Below are 20615 nucleotides of genomic sequence, written 5' to 3'. Positions count from 1 at the left end.
AAAACCCCCTCTAAGAGACAGTTTGCCTGTGCTTTTCTACTAGAAATATTAATCGGAAACATTTGGGCCCCCCATTTAGAGACTGTGGGTGCCCTTAAGTCTAGCTTTTAACCTGGACCTCCTAACATCAGCTGTTACCACTGGTACGAGTGAAAAATGACTGCTGCTCCCTGTAAAAAAAATCACAATTTCTTGCTTTTAGTTGCTAAGTTCTGATGTTGTATTGTATGTATTGATGTCTCTGCTGTTTAGCTTTCTTTTGCTGTGCTTGCCCTTTACATCAGATGGTTTGTATGTGCGCTGCACATTAACCCCACAGAAGGTACCAAATGGCCTCTGTGAAATCCTTGTTCCAGGCTGATAGATGGATGGGAGTTGAGCGCACAACTTCTGGGAGCCATCATTAATTCTAATCAAAGGTGAAGCAGAAAGAGCAGTGAGAAGGCCGTGTCAGCAGCCCAGCAGGTGTTAGGACAGGACCACACAGCCTTCCCGTTATAATATCCAGGTCATTAGTTAAGGATGGATGGAGACATGAAGCAAGGCAGTAATGGGCCTCTACAAAATGCTATAACGCACGCCAGGGTTTCAGAAGTCAAGGGCGATCTGTTATGACATACTGGGGGCTCCTCATCATGCTACGACGCCTAGTAAGGGAAAAATAACACTAAACCCGGTATGATTAACCTTGTCATAGAAGAACATTGGTGGAACAGCAAGATCTTCTGGTCATGGGGAGTGAAATACCTAATGCATCCAGATACAAGCAGAAATGCAGATCTAGCGTTTAGTGACGTCATTGCATTAACTTTAATTAAAATAATAAAATATATGGATTGTAAGAATTAAAATAAATGCCTTGGGTGGCTGATTTTTTTTGTAGATATCCTTATTTCTTGCTGCCTTGTACAGAAGTCCAACGTTTCACACAGCTTTCCCAAAATCCAGAAAAATACATTCCCCTGCATTCCCCAAGACTTTGAGAAAGGTTATTGACAATCCCTGTCTGAGCTATAAGGAGAGTTATGTGGGATGTTGCCCAGCCATCTTAGAATCAAAACCTAAGGAATAGCTATTGATGGCCTCTCTTCTGGGTCCCCCGCTGATTGTGACCCATTAAAGGGGTTGTCTCACTACAGCAAATTATGGCCAGAGGGTAGAGAGAGGCGCTCATTCAATAAGTGGGTAATCCACTATAAGACATTTTTTAGGTATGCTCACCTAATTGGGTGCAATCCCAGTAGAGTTTGTATGTAGATGGTTCACAGTTAGTGCAGCCCAGATATATCCAAATCCCTTGGGTGGGAGCCACCCCACCACTCGGGTCAGACAGTAGAAACGAGAAGAAAGGACGCTTGACTTTTTCAGTCGAATGTATGGACAGTAGGAGGCGCACTATCACAACTGGGTAATTTGCAATTTTCAGGTTTATTGGTAGACAACGCGTTTCGGGTACTTCTGACCCCTTTATCAAGTCAGAGGTTTTTTGATCGTTAATGAAAACCTTGTGTCAGCGGTGCGGGCGGCACGGCTGGCGTATCAGGAGCACGAGGTGAACGCTGACACATGGCATTTATCATGAAGAGAAAATTAATACAAGGCCCTTACTAATGTATTGTTATTGACCATATTGCCTCCTTTGCTGGCTGGATTCATTTTTCCATCACATTATACACTGCTCGTTTCCAGAGGTTACGACCACCCTGCAATCCAACAGAGGTGGTCGTGCTTCCACACTTTAGGAAAAAGCGATGTTGTGGTGGCCGGAACTGTGGGAGTACGCAAAGGGCAGCACTTTTTCCTATAGTGTGCAAGCAAGACCACCAGTGCTGGATTACAGGGTGGTCATAACCCCTAGATAGGAGCAGTGTATAATGTGATGGAAAAATGAATCCAGCCAGTAAAGGAAGCAATATGGATAATAACAATACATTAGTAAGTGCCCACATAATAACTGACACTTGCTGACGTGAGACAACCCCTTTAAGTGTTTATCCAGACAAAGTGGCTCGTCTGTATCTGGTCCAGCAGCTCCCCTCATTCAGGCAGTGCTGCAGGCCCTTCATTTTTCTGACCCCAAGGATTAGACTGTGCCAATGATACATTGATGGTGTATGTTAAAGATAGGCCGTTAGTGTGTTGTTGTTTGTTTGTTAAAATCTCTTTAATACAAAACGTAATGATTTAAAATATACTTTTATATTGTAGTTATTGAATTGGCCTTGCAGTGCTGGTGTCTGGAGTCAGGAGTATTTTTAGTATGATTTGAGTTTATCTTTCCCTTATTGGAGGAATACATTTCTCAATAGTCTTCTTTTAATTGCAACTTTTAAACTTTTTCCTTTGTAAATGTCTTCCTTATCACCGGCCTTTTTTATGATATGATAGTCTTGTGTAACATATTAATGCAAGTTATTAAAAGCTCTTGCCCTGATTGTAGATGAAGACCAGCTGCGTATGAAGGGCTACGATAAAACTCCCGACTTCATTCTGGAGGTGCCAGTAGGTGAGTCTGACATTGTAGGGTTCAACTATTTTATTTGCCGACTAGATATGTTATTGTTGCCCAGTGGACTTCGCCATCTTGTGACATGATGTGATACTGAGAAAACACCAGTTTGCTATCGACACTGCTAATGAGCTCTTACAGAGGAGGCCGTCACACTGTGGAGCTCTCAGTCCACTTAAGGGCTCATAAGCACTCTATTAGGCCTAGTTCACACCTCAGTGATCGTGAGCCTAAGGCTGGGTTCAGACCTGAGCGTTCTGAAACGAGCGCTCTGTATGCGCGATTGTACGGGCGTTTACAATCGCGCATACAGAGACTGGCGTTCACACATTGTCGCGCGTTCCCGAATTTCTATGTGCGGGAACGCGCGACAAACGCCCCAAAAAAAGCTCAAGCACTTGTTTGAGCGTCGGGCGTTTTACAGCGCGATCGTACGCGCTGTAAAACGCCCAGGTGAGAACCATTCCCATAGGGAATCATTGGTTCTTGCCTGTTGTGCGTTTTACAGCACGTAGGAACGCGCTGTAAAACGCTCAGGTGTGAACCCAGCCTAAGAGTGCGGCCTATGGCTGTATTGTGGCCGGCTAACAGCGAGTCCACAATATCTGGGCACCAGCCGTGTGCGCTCCATATCATGGATTCATTTGAATGGGTCCACATGATGGAGTACAGAATGGAAGCACTACAGAGCACTTCTGTGGGATATAAAAAAAATAGAACATGTACATCCACAAACAGTGGGCACGCGTTCGCTGCCTGTGCATTGCAAACCACTATTTGTAGTCAGCAGCACGGGCACGAGGCATACACGTTTGTGTGCATAAGCTCTAATCCAGAAGTGGATCCTACGCAGTGATAAAGTACAATGCAGACATCTGCACCTGTTCTGTGTTCTTGACCTGCACCTGGCTATGGCTCATAATCACTGATGGAAATCACTGACCAAAACACTAAAGTGTGAACTAGACCATAAAGAAGCACTCTCATAAGAGTTTTTATTCTCTTACTTGCTAGAAAGGTACATGATGTAATCTGTAGTGAAGGTAATCTTCTTACCGGTGGCTGTATGTGTGAGTTATAACCTCCCTTCAGATCCTCAGCTGTGTCATGTGAACAACAGTTTGCGGGAGATTTATCAAAACTGGTGAAAAGGAAAACAGGAGCTCTGAAAATTGAAAGGTGGTTCTATGGGCAACTAAGCCAGCTTTCCTTTACACTAGTTTTGATAAATCTCCTCCTTTGACTTTCCAAATGACACATCTTATGTGTGGACAGGATGCCAGTTTCTCTATGTATTCCTATGTGATCTTCACTGTCAGTCTCACAGGAATGAATAGAGAAGTAACTGACTTCCTGTCCTGGGTCAGAACACGACACAGCTGAGCATCAGAAGGGAGGTTATAACTCACAAAAACAGTCACTAGTAAGAAGGTTACCTTCATTACAATTTACATCATGTACCTTTCTAACAGGTAAGAGAATAAAAACTTTGTTGGAGTGCTTCTTTAAGCTAAATTCATAAAGGAAAACTGTCACCAGAATCATCACCATTAGGCCTCATGCACACGACCGTTGTGTGCATCCGTGTCCGTTGTTCCATTTTCCGTGATTTTCTGCAGACCCATTGACTTTCAATAGGTCAGTTGAAAACTCGGCTAATACACCGTTGTTCATCCGCGTCCGTGTTTCCTGTCCGTCCCAAAAATATAACCTGTCCTATTTTTTTGACGGTCAACGGTTCGCGGACCCATTCAAGTCAATGGGTCTGTGAAAAAAACACGGATGCACACAAGATTGTCATCCGTGTCCGTAGGCTACTTTCACACTTTCACAGATCCGTCTGCATAAAAGCTTTTTCAGAGCTGAGTTTTCACTTCATGAAAACTCAGATCTGACAGTATATTCTAACACAGAGGCGTTCCCATAGTGATGGGGACGCTTCAAGTTAGAATATACTAAGAACTGTGTACATGACTGCCCCCTGCTGCCTGGCAGCACCCGATCTCTTACAGGGGGCTGTGATCCGCACAATTAACCGCACCTGAGGGGTTAATTGTGCGTTTTATAGCCCCCTGTAAGAGATCAGGTGCTGCCAGGCAGGAGGGGGCAGACCCCCTCCCTCCCCAGTTTAAAATTCATTGTTAGCCAGTGCGGCCTCCCCTCTCCCCCCCCCATCTAATTAAAATCCCCCCCATATACTATGGCCCCAGTTGTGCCCCCATCTTTATATTATGGCCCCAGTTGTGCCCTCATACATATACTATGACCCCGGATGTGTCCCTATACATATATTACGGTCCCAGTTGTGCCCGCATACATTTATTACGGTCCCAGTTGTGCCCCCATACATTTATTACGGTCCGAGTTGTGCCCCCATATATATATACGATGGCCCCAGTTGTGCCCCCATACATATACGATGGCCCCAGTTGGCGGCAGCGGAGAGTTCTGATCGGAGTCCCAGTTTAATCGCTGGGACTCCGATCGGTAACCATGGCAACCACTACGCTACTGCAGTCTTGGCTGCCATGGTTGCATTATACTTACCTGCGCTGTCTGTGACCGGCCGGGCGCTCCTCCTACTGGTAAGTGACAGGTCTGTGCGGCACCTGAGGGGATAATTGTGCGTATCATAGCCCCCTGTAAGAGATCAGGTGCTGCCAGGCAGGAGTGGGCAGACCCCCCCCCTCCCTCCCCAGTTTTAAATTCATTGTTAGCCAGTGCGGCCTCCCCTCCCCCCCCCCCCCCTCCTAATTAAAATCCCCCCCCCCCATATACTATGGCCCCAGTTGTGCCCCCATCTTTATATTATAGCCCCAGTTGTGCCCTCATACATATACTATGACCCCCAGATGTGTCCCTATACATATATTACGGTCCCAGTTGTGACCCCATACATTTATTACGGTCCCAGTTGTGACCCCATACATTTATTACGGTCCCAGTTGTGCCCCCATATATATACGATGGCCCCAGTTGTGCCCCCATACATATACGATGGCCCCAGTTGTGCCCCCATACATATACGATAGCCCCAGTTGTGCCCCCATACATATACGATGGCCCCAGTTGGTGGCAGTGCAAAGTTCCGATCGGAGTCCCAGTTTAATCGCTGGGGCTCCGATCGGTAACCATGGCAACCACTACGCTACTGCAGTCCTGGCTGCCATGGTTACTTAGCAATTTTAGAAGCATTATATTTACCTGCGATGTCTGTGACTGGCCGGGCGCTCCTCCTACTGGTAAGTGAAAGGTCTGTGCGGCGCTTTGCTTATAGCACAGACCTGTCACTTAATTGTGTGGATCACAGCCCCCTGTAAGAGATCGGGTCCTGCCAGGCAGCAGGGGGCAGTCATGTACACAGTTCTTAGTATATTCTAACTTGAAGCGTCCCCATCCCCATCAGCCTCTGTGTTAGAATATACTGTCAGATTTGAGTTTTCACAATATAACTCAAATCCGATGGTATATTGTAACATAGAAGAAAACCACAGAAACAAGATAATAATGCACTTATTAAAGCAGATGCAAGCACTATATATGGACTAAGTCCTCACCCTGATATGATAATGTCTGAGACACTTAGTCAATATATTTTGATCAAAACACATCTAAGCCCGCCACCAAGCGTCAAGGTGGTCTCAGGTCAGGCGGGTCCTACGCTAAACCTACCTAAGCCATTGGGCTTCTATGTTCAGGAGCGCAAACCCCGCACATATGGTGTGCACTTTTGCCCCCCTCCTCTATCCAATGAGCGCCTTAATTAGGTTGTACATATGGCTGTGCTTGCTCCTCCTCCCATTGGTTGCTTGATGCACATGGAGGTTACTAGGAGCAGCACACCATATGTGCGGTGTCTGCGCTCCTGAACATAGAAGCCCAATGGCTTAGGTAGGTTTAGCGTAGGACCCGCCTGACCTGAGACCACCTTGACGCTTGGTGGCGGGCTTAGATGTGTTTTGATCAAAATATATTGACTAAGTGTCTCAGACATTATCATATCAGGGTGAGGACTTAGTCCATATATAGTGCTTGCATCTGCTTTAATAAGTGCATTATTATCTTGTTTCTGTGGTTTTCTTCAATAATATGGCCAGGGACATCCGCAAATTTGTATCATATCGTGCAGGATGTTTTTATCTTAGTTTTTTCTGTGAATTTTTTTTGTTTATGTAGTGTTTGCTTGAGGGAGTGGCACCTTCAAGTGTGAATGCGCACCTAGTATCTTGGGAGTAGCATTCCTCTGCACTTTTGCCCCCCTCCCCTATCCAATGAGCGCCTTAATTAGGTGGTACATATGGCTGTGCTTGCTCCTCCTCCCATTGGTTGCTTGATGCACATGGAGGTTACTAGGAGCAGCACACCATATGTGCGGTGTCTGCACTCCTGAACATAGAAGCCCAATGGCTTAGGTAGGTTTAGCGTAGGACCCGCCTGACCTGAGACCACCTTGACGCTTGGTGGCGGGCTTAGATGTGTTTTGATCAAAATATATTGACTAAGTGTCTCAGACATTATCATATCAGGGTGAGGACTTAGTCCATATATAGTGCTTGCATCTGCTTTAATAAGTGCATTATTATCTTGTTTCTGTGGTTTTCTTCAATAATATGGCCAGGGACATCCGCAAATTTGTATCATATCGTGCAGGATGTTTTTATCGTAGTTTTTTCTGTGAATTTTTTTTTGTTTATATATTGTAACATAGAGGCGTTCCCATGGTGATGGGTACGCTTCAAGTTAAAATATACCCTGACTTTACATTGAAAGTCAATGGGGGACGGATCTGTTTGCAATTGCACCATATTATGTCAACGTCAAACGGATCCGTCCCCATTGACTTGCATTGTAAGTCAAGACGGATCCGTTTGGCTCCGCACAGCCAGGCGGACACCAAAACGCCTTCATGTCTGGTGATCCTCCAAAAATCACGGAAGACACACGGAAAAAAAAACGGACACGGAACCCTGTTTTGCGGACCGTGAAAAAAAACTGTTGTGTGCATGAGGCCTTACACTAAAACCATTGTCTTGCAGCACTTACTACCTCCTTTCCAGACGTGCTTTTCTTTCCTTGCTGCTTGGTTTCTATCTTGAAAAAATCCACTTTATTCCTTATGCAAAGGAGCCAGTAAGGTGCCCAGAGGGGCGTTATATTTGTTCAAAGGTGCCCAGGAACGCCCCCCGGCAGAGCCCAAGCACGCTTCTCCTCGGCTCATACTCTACGCCCCCAGCAGCGCCGTTGCTGACACCCACTACATCACTAATAGCAGAGAACCCCCCCGCTTTCAGTGTCACTTACAAATCTTGCCGCACTTCTCTCTTCCAGCAGAAGATGAAACAGTCACTGGGCTCGGCGCATGCCCAGTCAAATATCTGAGGCTGATGCCCTCAGTTCCGAACACTGCCTGTGTCTCCGCTCTTCTGGTTTAACTGAGGGCATCAGCCTCTAATGTTTTGCTGGGCATGCGCCGAGCCCAGTGATGGTTTCATCCTCTGCTGGAAGAGAAGGAGAAGAAGCATGGCGGGATTTGTCAGCGAGCTCTCAGCAATGCAGAGATGAGGACTAGAGAACAAGCCTCCAGAACAGCGAAGGAGACAGAGTAGCCTACGATATGTATAAATCGGTATTGGCTGTACAGGACAAAAACTTTGTACTAAATTACTATTTCAAAAATGGCCTTTATACAAATATATTGCAGTGTATTAAAGGGGTTTTCCCATCACAGACAATGGGGGCATATCGCTAGGATATGCCCCCATTGTCTTAGAGATGTGGGCCCCACCTCTGGGACCCGTACCTACGCCGAGAACGGAGAAGGGAGAGTAGTGGCTGGAGGACCCCAGGCTTCCCATGTCCGGCCACCGCCAAGCTCTTTCCCTATACAAGTGAATGGGAGCGCACCGCGCTTGCACGGACACCGCTTCCATTAATTTCTATGGCGCTGACGGAAATTTTCAGCAACCCGATAGAAATGAATGGAGGGCGGCTGCGCAAGTACAGTGTGCCCCCCTCCACCTTTTCCCGCTCTGTTCTCACTGTAGGTGCGGGTCCCAGAGATGGGACGCCCCCTTTCAGACAATGGGCGCATATCCTAGAGATATGCCCCCATTGTCTGTGATGGGAAAACCCCTTTAATTAAAAAAGCTCACAGAGGTGTCCGTGATCTTTCACTCTCACTGAGCCACCTCTGTGAGGGGAGATGCTGGAAGGTACAGACCTCTTCCTGACCACTCTCTACATAAATGATTTAGGAATGATAGCATGTATGCCTGCATACAACACACGGGAACCGCTATAGTGTTACATAGAAGTGACCCTACTCTAACTCTGTGTTGGTTTTAGCCGGAAACTCCACAGCAGTATCCTGGCTAAGGCTACTTTCACACTTGCGTTTTGTGCGGATCCGTCATGGATCTGCACAGGTGGATCCGTTCAGATAATACAACCGCATGCATCCGTTCAGAACGGATCCGTTTGTATTATCTTTAACATAACCAAAACGGATCCGTCTTGAACACCACTGAAAGTCAATGGACGACGGATCTGTTTTCTATTGTGCCAGATTGTGTCAGTGAAAACTGTCCCCATTGACTTACATTGTGTGTCAGGACGGATCTGTTCGGCTCAGCAAGCAGTGTTTTGGTGTCCTCCAAAGCGGAATGGAGGTGCATCAGAGCCAATCTGACGCATTCTGAGCGGATCCTTATCCATTCAGAATGCATTAGGGCAAAACTGATCTGTTTTGGACCGCTTGTGAGAGCCCTGAACGGATCTCACAAACGGAAAGCCAAAACGCCAGTGTGAAAGTAGCCTAAGGCTACCGTACCATCACAGAGTTCCTACAAACATAAAGGATTAGATAATGCTTCATGCAGTGAATGGGTTGTCGGGTGGCGGCAATATACGGCATATGTCTTAGGCTACTTTCACACTAGCGGCACGGACCTCCGGCAGGCTGTTCCATCAGGTGAACAGTTTGCCGGATCCGTCCTGCCGCTAGTGAACGTGTGCCCCCGGACTGCCGCTCCCTCCCTATTGTCTATAATGGGGGCGGAGTTCCGGCAGAAGGCGAGAGGCTGCCGGAATAAAACTATGGCATGTCTGACATTTATTCCGCCAGCCTGTCGCCGTGCGCTGCCGTGCCTCGATGGAACTCCGCCCCGCCCTAATTATAGTAAATGGGGACAGAGCGGCAGTCCGGGGGCACACGGTCACTAGCGGCAAGACGGATCTGGCAAATTGTTCACCCGACGTAACAGCCCGAGGTCCGTGCCGCTAGTGTGAAAGTAGCCTAATCCGGTGATTCCAGTATTCTGTTCCTATGTTGAACAGAATACCAGAATCTTGGTTCAAGTGTGGACCTAGCCTGAGCTGCGTCTTTACTGAAGGTGTTCTTGCTTGTGTCGTTTGCTCTTCAGCTGTCGAAGGCCATGTTATTCATTGGATAGAAAGTAAAGCATCCTTTGGCGATGAGAGTAGTCACCGCATGTATCTGCAGGATCAGTTCTGGAGCTACTGGAACAGGTGAGTCCTCCTGCATGGGACTGCTGTGACGTTACAATATGCACTGGTGAATGTGTGCACTTCAGTCTGCAAACAATGCAGGCACATACGTTTCTAGAGAGGCCGAGAGAGGCCGCCATCAGACTGTTCTAGATTACAGCTTCTCTTTCTACTGTACATGATCTGCCATAGACCAGGTTCAAAGTGGTTTCATGATCTGAGACCCAAAAACTGGGATACATGAAGTGGCTGCAGCACTCTACTGTGCACTACAGGGCAGATTTCCTAATCCTGTCCAATATTGAGACCAGGCCATCTAAAGATTTATCACAGTGCTGATAAGCTTCGTGCATGAATAGACAATAAAAAACTTTTAAAACACATGCAAAGAATGTACAGTAGGTTTTTAGATCGACTCGTTGGGTAGGAGGAGCTATAAACTAGCTGGGTGTTAGACACTCCCCTATCACTGCCCCTAACACCCAGCTAGTTTATAGCTCCTCCCACCAGCTGGTTACATAGATACTCCCCTATCACTGCCCCTAACACCCAGCTAGTTTATAGCTCCTCCCACCAGCTATATACACAGACACTCCCCTATCACTGCCCCTAACACCCAGCTAGTTTATAGCTCTTCCCACCAGCTATATACATAGACACTCCCCTATCACTGCCCCTATGTATTTAGCTGGTGGGAGGAGCTATAAACTAGCTGGGTGTTAGGGGCAGTGATAGGGGAGTGTCTGTGTATATAGCTGGTGGGAGGAGCTATAAACTATCTGGGTGTTAGGGGCAGTGACAGGGAAGTGTCTGTGTATATAGCTGGTGGGAGGAGCTATAAACTAGCTGGGTGTTAGGGGCAGTGATAGGGGAATGTCTATGTATATATAGCTGGTGGGAGGAGCTATAAACTAGCTGGGTATTATGGGCAGTGATAGGGGAGTGGCTATGTAACTAGCTCTGTGAGAGGAGCTATAAACTAGCTGAGTGTTAGGGGCAGTGCTAGAGCTCTGGCAGAGGAAGTGCATCATGGGTTTGGTTGGATACAGCAACAGGAAGTGCTACATACAGGATGGAAACTATTCAGAGTGATTTGTACACATGGTTGAAAATAGGTCAAGAGGATTAAAATAAAAATAAAAAAAGCACGGAGAAGATGTACATACTGGAGGTAACAGCTGCATAAGTATATCTTTTAAAAACTATTAGTAATCCTAGAAGCTCCCCATTAAGGATGGAGACACCTCTTGTTACATATAAGGAGGTCTTAGAGGGTTATTCCTATCTCAGACTTTCAATGTTAAGTTTGGAAAAACCTGAGCAAGATCCGGCCGTTAACTTGCAGAAGCAGCATAGCTGTGGTGAGCAGCAGACTCTTCTGTTTCCATTACTGCGGCCGCCGCTTCCTCGCCCATGAAAGACTGAGAAAAACCCTCTAAATTTAGTATCCTTTGGATTGAGATGATTGAATTGACCCCCATGACTTTATAGCTGGTTGTTTCAAACACTTCTGAATCATATCGCTTTGCAAATGTCACATTCTGTTTCTATACAAGTCTTGCCTTCTATAATTATTTCTGAAACTTGCTTTTACAGATTGTGGTGATTTTCTATACCTGCAGGTTTTAAAGGGGTTCTCCAGGATTTTTATACTGATGACCTATCCTCAGATTGGTTCCAACACCTTGGACCCCCGCCAGTCAGCTGTACAAAGAGGTCCTGGTGCTCCGTGAGCACTTAGGCCTCTTCCTAAGTCAGTGACGTCATCATATATCGTTCACGTGGCCTAAGTGCAGCTCGCTACCATTCAAGTGAATGGGGTTCAGCTGAAAAACCAAGCACTGCCACTATATAATGTATGGCTCAGTGATTGGTTAGCAGTGAGGAAGCCAAAGCACCCACCGGAGCTCCGGTAAGAACAGCAGCTTCTTCAGACTTCTGATAGCCGGGGTGTCTGGTGCCCTGAAGATAGGCCATTAATTAAAAATTTCTGGATAACCCCTTTTGTCCATTTGATAGAAATATTTTTGCTCCTGAAAGAATATTTCTGAAATCAAGTTGCCATCTTGACACGAGTCCGCAGCCAGTCAGGACTTGTGCCAGCATTGTAACGGCTTTCATGATAAGAAGCCAACACTGTTATCACTCCCCAGTAATGTCTCCGCTCCTCACCATAAGGAACACTTCATTTGCAGTAATTAAGAGCACTCAAGCATTTTCATTGCCCTGTTGATGAGAGACTGGGCACTGAGGTATCATGAAGGCCGTGCTGTGGCCTCTATAGGCAGGCACAGGCACTGGAAGCGTGGCTCAGCCGTCTGTCTGTCTTTACTAGTCGGAGCTTTGTTTTCTTTTACTAACTAAATATTTTTACAGTTTTTAATCTTTCAGGTTTATTAAGTTCTACTTTTTCTATATTCATATAGTATAAACCATAAAAAAAAGTGTATTTTAAAAGTATATATTAATTAGGGATGCATGTACAGTACAGACCAAAAGTTTGGACACACCTTCTCATTCAAAGCGTTTTCTTTATTTTCATGACTATGAAAATTGTAGATTCACACTGAAGGCATCGAAACTATGAATTAACACATGTGGAATTATATACATAACAAAAACGTGTGAAACAACTGAAAATATGTCATATTCTAGGTTCTTCAAAGTAGCCACCTTTTGCTTTGATTACTGCTTTGCACACTCTTGGCATTCTCTTGATGAGCTTCAAGAGGTAGTCACCTGAAATGGTCTTCCAACAGTCTTGAAGGAGTTCCCAGAGATGCTTAGCACTTGTTGGCCCTTTTGCCTTCACTCTGCGGTCCAGCTCACCTCAAACCATCTCGATTGGGTTCAGGTCCGGTGACTGTGGGGGCCAGGTCATCTGGCGCAGCACCCCTTCACTCTCCTTCATGGTCAAATAGCCCTTACACAGCCTGGAGGTGTGTTTGGGGTCATTGTCCTGTTGAAAAATAAATGATGGTCCAACTAAACGCAAACCGTTTCCCCTGATTTTATAATAAAAAATAGAAAAAAATAGAAAACCGCACATATTAGGTATCGCCGCATCCGTAACGACTGGCTCTATGACTATATCACATGATCCACCCCGTTCGATAGACACCATAAAAAATTAAAAACTGTAAAAAAAAAAAAAAAAAAGCCATTTTTGTCACCTTACATCACTAAAAGTGCAACACCAAGTGATCAAAAATGCGTATGCCCCCCCAAAAATGTACCAATCTAACAGTCACCTGATCCCACAAAAAATTAGCCCCTACATAGGACAATTCCCCAAAAAATATATGGGAGTCACTAAAACATGATTTTTTTTGTTTAAAAAAAATGCTTTTATTGTGTTAAATGTAAAAAATTAATTAAAAAAAGTTTACATATTAGGTATAGCCGCGTCCGTAGAAACCTGCTCTATAAAAATACCACATGACCTAACCCCTTACGGTAAACACCGTAAAAAATTAAAATAAAAACTGTCAAAAAGCCATTTTGTCACCTTACATCACATAAAGTGTAATAGCATGCGATCAGAAAGTCATATGCACCCCCAAAATTGTACCAAACAAACCATCATCTCATACAGAAAAAAATGAGCCCCTACATAAGACATTCGCCCAAACATTTTTAAAAAAACTATAGTTTTTAGAATATGAGACACTAAAAAATCCTTTTTTTTTTCAAAAATGCTTTATTATGTAAAACTAAAAACAAACAACCAAAAAAGTCATATTTGGTATTGTCGCGTCCTTAACAACCTGCTCTATAAAAATAGCTCATGATCTAACCTGTCAGATGAAAGTTGTAAATAACAAAAAATAAAAACGGTGGCAAAACAGCTATTTTTTTTGTTACCTTGCTTCACAATAAGTGTAATATAGAGCAACCAAAAATCATCTGTACCCTAAAATAGTACCAACAAAACTGCCACCTTATCCCGTAGTTTCCAAAATAGGGTAACTTTTTGGGAGTTTGTACACTAGTGGTGCATCAGGGGGTCTTCAAATGCGACATAGCAAGTTAAAATTATCCCAGTGAAATCTGCCCTCCAAAAACCATATGGCGTTCCTTTCCTTCTGCGCCCTGCCGTGCAGCCATACAGCAGTTTTTGACCACATATGGGGTGTTTCTGTAAACTACAGAATCAGGGCAAAAACAATATTGCGTTTTGTTTGGCTGTTAACCTTTGCTTGTTAACGGAAAAAAATTATTAAAATGGAAAATCTGCCAAAAAAGTGAAATTCTCAGGCCTCAGGTCAGGTATACAGTTGAGGTTTCATTATATTTCACCTATTACCCATGATTCAATGTTTGCCTTCTATCCTATGGATAAGTGATAAATACTTGTGGGATAATCCTTTTAATCCTAAACTGGAAAACCTGTACATTTGTCCCAGACATGGCCAGCATTTTTCGGTTCGCAGGTGGAGTCTCATGTCATACCTGGTAGAACCTTTATTTCATAGCATTGCATGCTAGTGATGCATATCATATCTGGTAGGGAACAGTGAAGCCACACCACTGACCTCCACCCACACCACTGTCCCTACCTTCTAGGACAATCCACCCCAAATGGCAGCCCCCAACTGAGCGACAGTCCCAGACCTAACTGAGTGTGCAGGACCTTTTGATGGGAGACAAAAGGGAAAGTCAGAACCAAGGAAGACACAAACATAGAGTAATGTACCAAGAAGGGCCAAATATAATGTCATTAATCAGAATCAACAGTCAGATGTGAAGTCACTAACAGGTGGAAGATCAGAAGTCCATGAATCAAAGAAACACAAACTAGGCGTGTGAGGCAAGTAAACCAATCTCGGGCAACTGTGGCCAGCAATTGTCTGTTTAAATACCTTGCCTTTAAGAGGCCAATAACACCATGTATCCCTGTTCCCTGATAAACTAAACAGCCCCACTGTCAGTGGGGCAGGCTGCCAAGGTGATTGAGTAACACCGGCGGTGCCGCATTACATCGGTCAGTCTTGCCGCAGGGTCATATATGAATAAGTACATGACGCTGCCCTTCTGTATACTTCTCCATTACCTTACCTCAAATAAGGATAATTTTAGTTTCCTGTTCTATTTCTTTTAATACAGGGTGGCCCACAAAAAAAGTAGCCCCCCACAAATATCTCCAAATCAAACGACCTAATAGTAAATCTGTCTTAGTTATCCATAGCAACCAATCAGAGCTCAGCTTTCATTTTTTTCAGATCCTTGTAGGAACTGCAAGCTGAGCTCTGATTGGTTGCTATAGACAAATAAGACTGATTTACTACTCAGTTTGATAAAAGTTGCCAATTGTGCCAAAAAGATGGTGTCCTCCCTGGAACAACGAATAGTGATTGTGGAAGGCTATGTGCCAAGCAGATCGATTAAGGAAACGCAAAATACATTTGCCGATATTCAGAGCCTGGTTCAGACATGGCATCAAACTGGCTCTGCTGCAAACATGAAGAAACCGAGGCCTCCATCGATCAGGATGAAACAATAGCTGATCTTAGGGAGACCAGCTACAGAAAACACTGTGGACCTCATTTAAGAGTCTCGACACAGCAATCCAAAGTGCAAAGCTCCTTGGGAAACAGTAATATGCAAAATAACTGTGGAGCCCCAGCTATAGGTCTTCAACCCGAAACAGCTGTCTGGGGATGGATAACTGGCTTAGGTCTTCCCCGTCACATCCTTAAAGCTTGTAAAAGAGCGGGATCTTGACATAGGGGCCACTTAATATGGTGGATTTGGTGATCTCTGTAATGGGGACACCCCTTTGCTCGGTTTTCCTTCCTTTGAGGGATATCGGTCTTTCACTGTGTTGAAGACCCATAGCTGGGGCTCCAGAGTTATTTTGCATATTATCGATCAGGATGGTTGAAGTTGTACCTGAAATTCAGCAGCAGATTGTAAGTAGCCTCCAAAAGTCAACCCGAAGACTGTCTCAGCAAGATGGTGTATCACTAACAAGGTGTCAGTGAGTGCTGAAATCTCTGAACCTGAAACCGTAGAGAATAATGTGTGTGCAGGAACTGAGTCCGACAAAGGTAAGCGCGCAAATTCCTGGACTTGGTTGTTGACTATGATTGCTGACAGACATTTGGAGCCATTGTTGTACTTCATGATGGACGAAGCTTGGTTTCACTTATCAGGCCACGTAAATTCCCAGAATAGGAGGTACTGGTCTGCTGAAAATCCCCATTTGACTCACGAAACACCACTTCACGACCAGAAAATTGGCGTTTGGTGTGCAGTGTCAGGAACATATATAGTGGGCCCAATTTTCTTAAAATCAACTGTATATGGAGGAGTGAACTGTGAGCGTGGGGTTATGGCAACCACGTTCCACAGACTTGTCCACATGCGATTTTTATCTGTGGGAAAATGTAAAACAGAAAGTGTCCGCTAACAATCCACATCCCCTGGATGACTCAAGGAGAACATCACAAACACCATCACTGCTGAAGAGCTGCAAGCCGTCCGTATCAGCCAACATAATCCGACGTGCCCAAAGATGCATAGACCTGAAAGTGGATCACTTTCAGCATCTTTTGTGACTTGTGGGGAATTAAAAAAATAAATAAAATCCACTTGCTCATCTTGTCATACTATAGCTGGAGGCGGGCTATTTTTTCATGGGCCACCCTGTATAACGCACATGTAATACTATAGAAATCAGTCAAGAAAATTACGTATTTTATAGATATGCCCAAAAATATTTTCCATTGATTTATATATTTAGAAAATGTTTTCTGACATATTGACCTTAAAACACCCCGAATGTACCATTGATATTACAGAACTAAGCAGGTATACTTGTTAGCTGATTTGTTTGGAAAAACTCAGAAAAGTGGCAAGATTGGTAAATTTTTGCAATATCTAAAATATCGGGCATAAAATGCTTTCAGATCTGCATGTAGCATGTGGGTAAACATCACGTAGTGTGGACACCTGGGGTCATCTACAAGGAACCTGGCTTCTGATGAAATACACAGAGCGGCTTTATTCTGCTTCACCTTAAAATGCTTTTCTGAGGTTAGATATCCAGGAATCTGTCAGGTATGAGCTGGTCATGCACAGGCAGTTTCCACATCTCCACAGGCAGCCAAGGCTAGGCCACCAAAGGTCATCCTTCATGTCACAGTACGTCAGCTGGTTGACATGTTGTGATGCCAGCCTGCCACGCTCTGCAGTTCTGACCCTGACTGCACTGGAGGATTCCTGTCTGCAGCCCTGGCACAATGAATATTCATTGGTGAGAAGAACCTTTTGTTAATGAACTAGTGGTGACTCAGTACAAGTAATGGATAGGTACCACAGCTCTCCTGCTTTCAGTTTAATGGCTATAGCTTGGATGGGTTTGTTACCTACTAGTAACTGAGAAATATTAATCTTTCAAAAGCTTTGCTCATGCTAGATTTGTGATTATGCATCCATCGCATGCATGCTTTATACTGCACGTTAACCCTAAATATTACAGTTTAGAAATAACCTACAGGTAAAGTTGAGTCACTTTGCTATTGCATTTCATTTCTTGTCTTGTACATTCACAAATCTGTAGGCTCCAGTCCTGAAATGAGTGTAATGCCAGCAGAGATTTTAAACTATGAGAAATTCATACAGAAAGTATATAAACGGTATATTAGATAATGGCCGTAAAGTTATGGAAATCAAGGAAGTTGCAGGTGTTGATAAGATCAAATTTTCAAGCACCTAGCTCCAATCTGTGGTATGTGGTATGAGCATAAAAGCCAGAAATTAAAGCCAAGTTTTTTTATCCACATGAAACCTCAAAAATTGGATCAAATTGTGTTGGATGATTGTGCGATGCCTCCTTTTTGTCGACGTGACATTTTTGCCATTTGTCACAATTTGAGAGGGACAGAATGCTTGAACTGAGATACCTTAGCTTATCACTCTGGCTACATGCCTAGGCTGATATGTCAGCATTGTTGGACGGATTGTCTGATGAGAAGAATAGAGGTAAAGATCCATTCTGTACTGCAAGTGAAATTAGAAGTCAGAATCCAAGTCTAGGGAGGCAAACAGTGTCTACACAAACCATTAGAAGGCGTTTGCATGACATTGGGCTAGGAGCTAGTCTTAATTTCAGTTACACTAACAGCTCAGCGTTACCCTGATTTAGTCGTGAAACCAGTGGTTCAGCCATTTCTCCAGTGTCCCAGCAGCTGTCAACAGGACAGTGCCAGGCCGCATGTTACTCATGCTACTGTGAGCAGCCTGTGTGACTTAAACATGCTACTATGGCCTGCAGTGTCTCCAGACATATTTCCCATCAAGTACATCTGGGATTTCATTGGTTGGTAATTGCAAAAGGAGCCTCCAGCAGTGGATCTTGATGATTTGTGTGCCAAAGTGCATTCAGCATCACAAAACATTCCTCGGACAACCATTAATCACCTCACTAATAGCATGCCAAGGCGTGCAAGTGCGTGTATTTCTACACGTGGCACTTGTACACGATAAATAAGTACTGAATAAATCTAGATGTTTTGAATATGTTGTTTCTATTTTTATTAATCCAGTGATTTTCATAATTCCATGACTTCCTTTTTGGGGTTGCAGTGCCATCTGGCCCCATTAACTATAATGGGGACCGACGGAGATCTGGCAGATCTCCGCCGGTCCCTATTGTAGTTAATTGGGCCAGATGGCATTTCAACACCAACATCCGCTGAACTGGCCACTTAAAGGGAACCTGTCACCGGGATTTTGTGTATAGAGCTGAGGCCATGGGCTGCTAGATGGCCGCTAGCACATCCGCAATACCCAGTCCCCATAGCTCTGTGTGCTTTTATTGTTTAAAAATAACGATTTGATAGATATGCAAATTACCCTGAGATGAGTCCTGTACGTGAGATGAGTCAGGGACAGGACTCATCTCAGGTTAATTTGCATATGTATCAAATCAGTTTTTTTACACAATAAAAGCACACAGAGCTATGGGGACTGGGTATTGTGGATGTGCTAGCGGCCATCTAGCAACCCATGTCCTCAGCTCTATACCTAAAATCCCGGTGACAGGTTCCCTTTAACTGCATATTTGCCGGGTTGTGGCCAGATCTCTGCCGGTCCCCTTTAAAATTTATGGGGCCGGACGGTGACATTTAACCACCTCCCGTCCGCCCATAGACTAAAAACGTCTGGGAGGTGGTTCTCTATCTCTGAATGGACGTTCCTGAATGTCTATTCAGAAACTGCAGCTGCACGCTAATCGTGCAGCTGCAGATCATGTTGCCCACTGTCAGTGACAGTAGGGCAACCTTTAGAGAAGGCAGGGACAGTGCCCAGGTGTCCCTGCCTTCTAGATCGCTGTATACACAGCGCTCACCAAGCGCTGTGCATACAGAGCAGGAAGCGCTATGCGATCGCTGGGAACAGAGAGTGCAGGAGCTGTGTGAGGTCTTTCAGAGACCACGATCAGCCCTGCACTGAGGCTGTACAGCCTCTCTGGGGGAGTGTATTTTTCCTGTAACTGGGGCTACTATGTCAACAGTCTTGTATGACCTTATGGGGGAGGAAAATTGTAAAATGAAAAAATAAAGTGTTAAGAAAATTTAATTAAAAAAAAGGTTTCACATGTTAAAAAAATATTCCTCAAGTAAGGAATAAAAAAAATGTTAAAAATAGAAAAAATAAAATAAAATAGACATATTTGGTATTGCCGCGTCCGTGACGGTCGGCTCTATAAATATATCACATGATCGACCCAGTTCGATATAAACACCATAAATAAAAATAATAATAATGACTGTCAAAAAAATGCTATTTTTGTCACCTTACATCACAAAAAGTGCAGCACCAAGTGATCAAAAGGCGTATGTCCCACAAAATGGTACCAATAAAACCGTCACCTCATCCTGCAAGAAATAAAAAAAACTATAGCTCTCAGAACATGGAGACACTAAAACATCATTTTTGGGGGGTTTAAAAAATGCTATTATTGTGTTAAAGTGAAATACTTTATTTTTTTATATACATATTAGGTATTGCCGCGTCCGTAACAACCAGCTCTATTAAAATATTACATGACCTAAAAATAAAAAGGGTCAAAACAAGCAATTTTTGTCCCCTCACATCACAAAAAGTGCAACACCAAGTGATCAAAAAGGCGTATGTCCCACAAAATGGTACCAATAAAACCGTCACCTCATCCCGCAAAAAATGAGCCCCTACATAAGAAAATCTCTAAAAAAAAATAAAAAAAACTATGGCTCTCAGAACATGGACACATTAAAACATTATTTTTTTGTTTCAAAAATGCTATTATTGTGTAAAACTTAAATAAATAAGAAAAAGTATACATATTAGGTATCGCCACATCCGTAACGATCTGCTCTATAAAAATGTCACTTGACTGAACCCCTCAGGTGAACGCTGTAAAAATAAATTGTGTAAAAACTGTGCTAAAACAACAAATTTTTTAGTCACCTTGCCCCATAAAGTGTTATAATGAATGATCAAAAAATCATATGTACCCAAAAATAGTACCAATAAAACTGGCACCTTACCCCTTAGTTTCCAAAATGGGGTCACACCTGTAAGGGTGCATCAGGGGGAGTTCAAATGGGACATG

The 20615-nt window shown here is 44.1% G+C and overlaps 1 protein-coding gene across 2 annotated transcripts in view; it reads left to right on the top strand.

Annotated features, from left to right (window-relative positions):
* CDIN1 (CDAN1 interacting nuclease 1) overlaps positions 1-20615 on the top strand; it is a 379309-nt gene that overhangs the window by 215810 nt on the left and 142884 nt on the right. For both annotated transcript variants that reach the window (XM_044271970.1, XM_044271972.1), the window contains 2 exons: positions 2441-2506; positions 9931-10036. In XM_044271970.1, coding sequence (XP_044127905.1) covers positions 2441-2506; positions 9931-10036 — 172 coding nt within the window. The remainder of the gene's footprint in view (positions 1-2440; positions 2507-9930; positions 10037-20615) is intronic.

The sequence above is a fragment of the Bufo gargarizans genome, chromosome 11, assembly GCF_014858855.1.
Source record: "Bufo gargarizans isolate SCDJY-AF-19 chromosome 11, ASM1485885v1, whole genome shotgun sequence".
NCBI classification, from domain to species: Eukaryota; Metazoa; Chordata; class Amphibia; order Anura; family Bufonidae; genus Bufo; species Bufo gargarizans.
Note: the sequence above shows the minus strand (reverse complement) of the source record. Positions and strands in the feature narration are given on the sequence as shown.